General features: G+C 36.8%; 1 protein-coding gene across 2 annotated transcripts; it reads right to left on the reverse strand.

Annotated features, from left to right (window-relative positions):
* Positions 1-354: 354 nt before the first annotated feature.
* LOC129303223 (phosphatidylinositol/phosphatidylcholine transfer protein SFH13-like) lies at positions 355-6,665 on the reverse strand. Of its 2 annotated transcripts, XM_054942383.1 has the most exons (17): positions 6,503-6,630; positions 6,279-6,370; positions 5,652-5,787; positions 5,438-5,547; positions 5,001-5,304; positions 4,533-4,632; positions 3,994-4,260; positions 3,780-3,857; positions 3,589-3,693; positions 3,450-3,499; positions 3,248-3,347; positions 3,003-3,101; positions 2,796-2,909; positions 2,543-2,690; positions 1,916-2,310; positions 1,740-1,814; positions 355-1,044 (listed from the first exon to the last, which is right to left on the reverse strand). In XM_054942383.1, exons 4-17 carry the CDS (start codon positions 5,442-5,444, stop codon positions 1,024-1,026), a joined length of 1,863 nt encoding a protein of 620 aa, XP_054798358.1. In that variant the 5' UTR covers positions 5,445-5,547; positions 5,652-5,787; positions 6,279-6,370; positions 6,503-6,630; the 3' UTR covers positions 355-1,023. The 2 variants fall into 2 exon arrangements, with proteins under 2 accessions (XP_054798358.1, XP_054798357.1); XM_054942382.1 differs by lacking the exon at positions 6,279-6,370 and having other exon boundaries at positions 6,503-6,665.
* Between the last annotated feature and the right edge of the window lie 385 nt (positions 6,666-7,050).

Consider the following 7,050-nt stretch of genomic DNA (forward strand, 5'->3'; position numbering starts at 1 on the left):
AAATTGATTGATCATTGCCTAAATAAATATATGATGTGTCACACATGTTAAGTGGTGGCGTTTAAGAGCGACAATAAACAAGGACAATACTTTTTGCCAACTCTTTCATGTCAACATCATCGTGATGCAACATATAAAAATTATGCATATCCCAGTCCCAGCATAGTGCACCGTTTGAAAAATGATCTATACCATTTATAATTTGAAAACTCGCTAAAATTTTATACTTTCATTAACATCGATGATTATTTAAAATCAAGGAACCAAAAAACAATCAAGTGAATCTCGACATTATGCATTATGTAATAATTATCTACGAATGAACAATTATAAACACGTACATATACAAACCCATTTATGTATCTACAATACATACATTATTTTATTTTATTTCTCAAGAGTATTTATGGTGGTCCAAATACTATGTAAGTTATTACACTCGACAAATGCCACTCAACATTTTCCAAATGCGTTGACGTTGAGTCATATTCGACAATGACACTACAACAATGCAACAATGCATCCAATATTTAAGACAAACAGTTTCCTCAGAGTGATTAATACACATACCTTCAACATTTTTGTACACGCTGATGTCCCCACCCGCTAATGGGGCCACCGAGATGTCTAAACATTACCCCCCCACCCCAACACACCCTTTTTTTACCTTCCTCCTCTTTTTGGGTCAGTGTAACTAAAATTTATTATTCTTAAAACAGTCTCATGATCAAAATTATACTCCAAGGAAGAAAATTTATCAGCTATAACCTTTTTTTTTTTTGTATTCGCTTTCTATTCTCAACTATCAGCTGTGAGATGAAAAGGATTTTGAGGGAAATGAATCATTTTGCGTACTCAACAAAGGGGCTGCCTCTTCCGTAATGTGCTCGAATGACGTGCTCCGTCACTTTGCCTCAACCTCGTTCGTGTTGTGAGTTTGTAACAACTCTAGTGTATTTTCTATGAAATGAAACTATCCTCTCAGAGATGTCAGGGTCTCCTCTTTGCAATCTTGATGAAAATTCAACAGAACAATCTTCTTTGCTGCATTAAGATTTTAAATTAACTCAGCTCTTTCATGCAAAAAGAGAAACAAAAAAAAGGTGGGGAAGAAAATGGGCGCAAATTTTGTCGCTGGAAATTTGAAAGAGGTGCACATGCAACAATCTGGTCCTCCAATGGTTGAACTTACTTCAATACTCCAAAAAATGTTTCCTTCTTTTCTATCGTCCATGCATTAGGCTCGTTAGTTATTTATTAATGAACCTAATTAGATGACTATGATTAAGTAAACACTCTTTGGTTGACAAAAAGATTATTAACCTCGAAGGACATATTGAATAATGAAGTAAAATTGGAAAATTAAAAAAAAAATAGAGAACTACAGTCTGAATGAACTCTCAAACTACATCGTTGACTTTTCCATGACAACCTCAACAATTTTGATAAATCTTTTAAGAAAACCAAATCATATTTTATTTTTGGACCAGCTAACAAGTCAATGTTGACCAATGAAACAATTCATTCTTCACTCCTACTGTAGTCTCTCTGATGTCTGTGTGTGTGTGTGTGTGTGTGTGTGTGAGAGAGAGAGAGAGAGAGAGAGATTGATAGCCCCTTCCTCTCTGATGAAAAAGTTCATTTCTATCAACTCTTTCGTAGAAGAGCATAATTTCATTTGATCATTGAAAAGGATTTCATACTGGCCTGCATTGAATTTCATGCTAGAAGCAACTTACTCGACTCTTTGCTTCCTGCATGTTATCCAGCAACTCACAAATCTCAAGCTGCTTCATTACTGTAGCATGTAGTACCTGTGTTAACAGCAAAGATACATTCATATGTTGAAGATATCAATATCATTGCCAGCAGAACAATGAGAAGTTACAGACGACTGAAGAAATTAGAGGCATACCCTCTTCGTCTTTTCAAGGTCAAACTCGACAGACTTAATCCTATCTAAAGATTCCATTAGCATTTCCTCCTTCTCCAGAGGCATATCAGTAGGCTTGCTGCTAAGTTCCTCAAAAGTCCTTTCTAGTTTCTGAAGACGCTGTTCATACTGTTCACGAGGAAAAGTATGATCCCTTTCATTGGCTGCTCCAACTGCTGGTGATTGGTTACCTGTGTTTTGTTCCACAGGATTGGATGGGGAAACATTGCCCTGAGATCTCCAAACTTCAAATTTTAGACCACAGAAGTATGCAACAAGCTTATCCAGGAAAGATAACATAACTCTTGCCACATCAAAGAAATCCCTTCTCTCTATTTTCTCCTTAAACATGTTGAACCAATGCCTGAGTAAAGTGCCTGAAATGGTATGTGATGCTGTGTAAGTTCCAAAAACAAGGACAATGCTAAATACATGCCAGTGATATTGTAAGACGCAATGTGTAGTACTAAGCCAAACTATACTAATAGATAAACTGAATTCCAACTTTTCCAACTAAAAGCTAAAAATAAGCCATATTCACCATGTATATTCTACTATGCATATGGTTAAAGAAAATAAAACTGGACAAAAATTTTACGTAAACAACACCTGAATTTCCCCTGCAAGCAAGATTCCTCATGGGGATTTGAAGAGGCTGATCCTCAGTACAGTGACAGTTATCACTCTTGACCGCTTTCTCAGTAGCAGGAATGCTATCATCAAAACTATAGTAGGCATTGGATTCTAACACCCTGCCCTACAGGAGAGACAGACTTTTCCATCAGTATAAACATGAGAAATGCACTCAATATGTAGAGACAGGATCATCATATGAACCTCATCTAGTGACATCAAAACTCACTTCTTCGTGAACTGGGTCTAAACGAGAATAAGTAGAACTCCTCTGTCCCAAGGGAGAACAGGGATCATCAATATCAGAACCCGATTCAGCTGTCGATGTATCACTGAATCTTCCCTGGGAGATTAGGAAAGGCAGAAATGTAAACCAAATAACTAGAAAAAAACACTAACATCCTAATATTCTTCTGTCAAGACAGCTGAGACAGACCTTCAGTGGGCGTATCTGAATCTGAGGGCCATAGTGCTGGTGGTCACTGGATACTCTCGTGATTTGCCTCACAAATGTTCCCTCAGAATTATTTACGAGCTAGAATCAGAATATCAATGTTTATTACCAAGTAATAGTTCGACAAAATAATTAAGCCTAAAATATATTGTATACTAGTATACTCCAGTTTCAACTCTAGTATACCGTATAGGAGTAGCATATATAATATATCAAGAAAAGAGCACCTTCATGATATCAGGATCATTCCATGGACCCTTGTTAGATCTCAGACATGCACCTTCTCCAGGACACGTACATGATCCTCCCAAAAAGTCTGGTAGTTGACTGAAAAAAAAAAAAAAAAGCATTTACAAAACAGTAATTATTCAATAATATAAATTGAAAATTGAAATTACAACATACTATGATGAAGGCACACATGCATACCTAGAGTCAATGACCTCAAGTAGTTTATATAAAGACTTGGGTTCAAGAACCTGTAAATTTGTGAAATGGACAAGATTACAATAGAACTACAGGAAAAAGGCCTGAAACACAGCTGATAGTGATGTTTTTAATTTTTCACCTGTATCTTTGCCAAAGTTTTGGCATCAAGAAACTTTTGAGCAGCAGGCCAAAGCATCTTTTTGAAGCCGGTGCCAGCATTGACAATATACATCCGATGTAAAGTCTACACATATTTAGGGAAAAAAGTTTATATAAACAGGATGCAAAGCATCAAAAACCAACTTATTTGAAAAGTTGTGAGACAGAAACCTCGGGATAGTAACTGTTATCTATTTTTGACAAAGTGGCCACAAGATTAGCAGCAGTACGTGAGAAGTTTTTCATTCCCTGCATCACAAAATTATAAAGTAGTTCAATGCACTATGAATTATAAAGCACAGAATGAACAAAAAATAATAGAAATACATAAAATTTCATTCCTGCAACATATAAATTTGACAAAGTTTTGTTCAGTGCAACATACCAAGCCCTGTACATCCAATATTGTTGTTGTCGAACAAATCTGTCTCTTTGCTGCAATGGAACACGCAGGAAATTTCTCCTGCAGAGCCCTCTCAAACTCTTGGACATGATATTTCACATATCGATCAATTGTTGTTATGTGCATGAGGCGGCTGGGATGAGCTTTCCCAAGTCTCTCAATGTAAACCGGTCTACCTTCCTTATCAACTCCATGATAACCTTGGGGATAATACTGCAATACTTCTTCAATCTCTTCAAATTCAAAATCCTTCAAAAAATCACTATGGCATTAGAGTCAAATACAAACTGAATCTAAGCGTATTTTAGAAAGCATGTTGATGCTATAATACAAACTATACAGAACTGTAATTTTCCAGTTGAATCCCACCACAAATAAAAAAACAGTGAATTCAATGTATATTTCAACCGCAAGCTTGGTCAAATAAAACAAAGGGAGAAGATATATATCTTTCTTCTGTTACATTGAAACATCCTATGGTCTCTTCCTTCAGATAATGCTGCATAAATTACAATTCTTGCCTCAAGGATGGAATCTGTTCCATATTCTTTTTTCCACGTAAGCATTTCTTCCCACATCTGGATGGTCTTCTCCATGTTAAAATCCCTAGCCTTCAGAAATCTACATGGAAAACACAGAAAGAGGGTTGGTGAGTGAGCAAGAGTAAAGGAACATTTCTGTGATGTTTAAAATGCTTAAATCAAGGGAAAAGAACCAAAAGGAAAAAAAGGTTAGAAATTGTCGCCCATTGTTGTTGCGAGAACAGCAATTATACACTAGGTCCGTGACCCAGTGAGAGTTAAAAACGAACAGTTCTTATAAATAACAACAAACTTGACATTAAAAATGCAGCCCTTATTCACCCCCCCCCCCAAAGAAGAAGAAGAAAAAAAGGGGGGGGGGGGGGAAGCGCCCTTAAACAAGGAGGGAAAAAGGTTGGGAAACATTTGCCTGTTTACCAGAATACTTGGAATAAGTGAGGAACAAACCTTAACAATGTATGATAGTCATCATGCCTCGTAGGTAATGATCCTCTCTCGATCAGTTTTTGACGCAATTCTAAGACAGCCGTCTCCTCTTGCGCATCTCTCACATCCTCAATGGAAACAGCTGGAACCCTATAGTCGATTTTTCTTTTGCCTCTTTTCTTAAGAGAATGAGTGAACTTAGATGAAGCATTTATTGCTTTCTTTTTTAGTGTTCCAATTTTGGACCGCCGCCTTTCATCTTCAGAGCACTCAAAATCGTACCTCCTCTCTCTAATTTCATCATGAATACAAATCCCTTCAAGGCCTTCCACGGCACATTAAGAAAAAGCAGATATTAGCTTCGTTGACCCAAACAACAAAAAAGTTAACATTAGCTTGGTTATTTGCAGCAACAAATCGGGCCTATCAAGACCCTTGAACAGCATGTCAAGGCATACCTGACATTCTAGTCTAGCAGACAAGGACTATAGTTGATCCTGGCCGTCGAAACGGGGAGGCGAACTCACAGCAGACTCAGTCTGCACATACTGCTCCAGCCTCCAGACAACTACAAATTTACACAGGATGAATTAAGAAGTCAAAGTTCAGAAAAGCAAGCGCATTTATTAGAGATCTGGCCCAAAAAACAGCGTATTTAGTTCAGAGGTATACATTCTCGGCACGAACTACGATCCGTAGATGCAAGAATCTCTGGGGAATAAATTAATACATTTGATCTTCCCGAAGGTAAGAAAACGATGAAAACCCTCCGAAGCCAATGAAGTTAATAGAACGCCGCCAGCTACCCCTGCAACATATGGTATTTAGTCCGCAAGAACTACAAAATAGCGCAAGAACTGCTTCACATAATAGACTACTTGTTCATACTAATTAAAGCAAATTTTGTAGAACTGATTATCCAGCTCATTTGGTTGCTTTTCCCCCGTAAATCTTGAGAAAACAATAAATAGAATTGAGAAGATGGAATAAACAAAACCATTCAAACGACAAAAAAAAAAAGGCAAAAACAGAACAGAATGATAAATTCGACAGTTGTGTTCCATTCAGGCTTAAAACTGTAGCGAATCCGATTCACACCACCGTGTTTGCACCAATCACAAATAGGTTGCAGTAGTTGTTTAATAAGAACTAACCAAACAAGCTCTTAATTTTTCCTCAGAGGTACGAGAGGAACGAAGAAAAGATGCTGAGATAGAAGAAACAAAAAGCAGTGGATACATGAAGTGCGAAACTTCAAGAAGAAAATGGAATCGTCACAAATTAAAGCATCCAAACCACCTGCCGAAACCGGAAACCGCATTGAACCGAACAATGCCGATACAAAGTGCACGGATCACAAACAAAAGAGAGACTTCCAGCACCATGAGACTCTGGCAAAAATACATGAAAAAGAAAAAAGCAAAAACGATAACAAAAGTGGAAGAGGCGAGGACACCGACAGAGAAGTAGAGGACGCAGAAGCAGAATTGAAGAGAGAGAACGAGGGTGGGGGGAGAACATACCTGAGTGCAATCTGGTGCAGGAGAGAGAGGCAGAGATTACAGCGTAGATTGGGAAGGTGAAGCTCAAAGAACGAGAGAGAGAGAGAGAGAGAGAGAGAGAATTTGTTGAGGTGGAACGGAACCAGCCAAATAGGGCAAAGGAAAAAATGAAGATGTCTTGCTTCGTTTCGCTTTCCCTTCGGTGCGCTCTTCTACGTTTTTCCGTTACTTTTCTTCGGTTATATATTTGATGTGTAATCTTAAGTGTATTTATCTAAAAAATATATAAAATAAATTAAGCCAATAAAAATTAAATGATTATTTTACCAAAAAAAGATTAAATGATTAATCCGTTGATAAGTTAAACTTAATAAATTACTCCCTCCACCTTATTTTATAAGACGCTTTTCTTTAAACTTGTAAATTTAAATTTAACTTGTAAATAATAAATACTAATAAAATTAATTAGATATAGATTCGAATCTATTAAATATCATTCATTAATAAGCGATAGTGAAAAAAAATATTTAAAGAGTGAAATATTGAAAAATAATTTTCTTAAAAATATC

The sequence above is a fragment of the Prosopis cineraria genome, unplaced genomic scaffold (genome assembly GCF_029017545.1).
Source record: "Prosopis cineraria cultivar Desert tree isolate PC_DT_omini unplaced genomic scaffold, ASM2901754v1 PC2, whole genome shotgun sequence".
NCBI lineage: Eukaryota > Viridiplantae > Streptophyta > Magnoliopsida > Fabales > Fabaceae > Prosopis > Prosopis cineraria.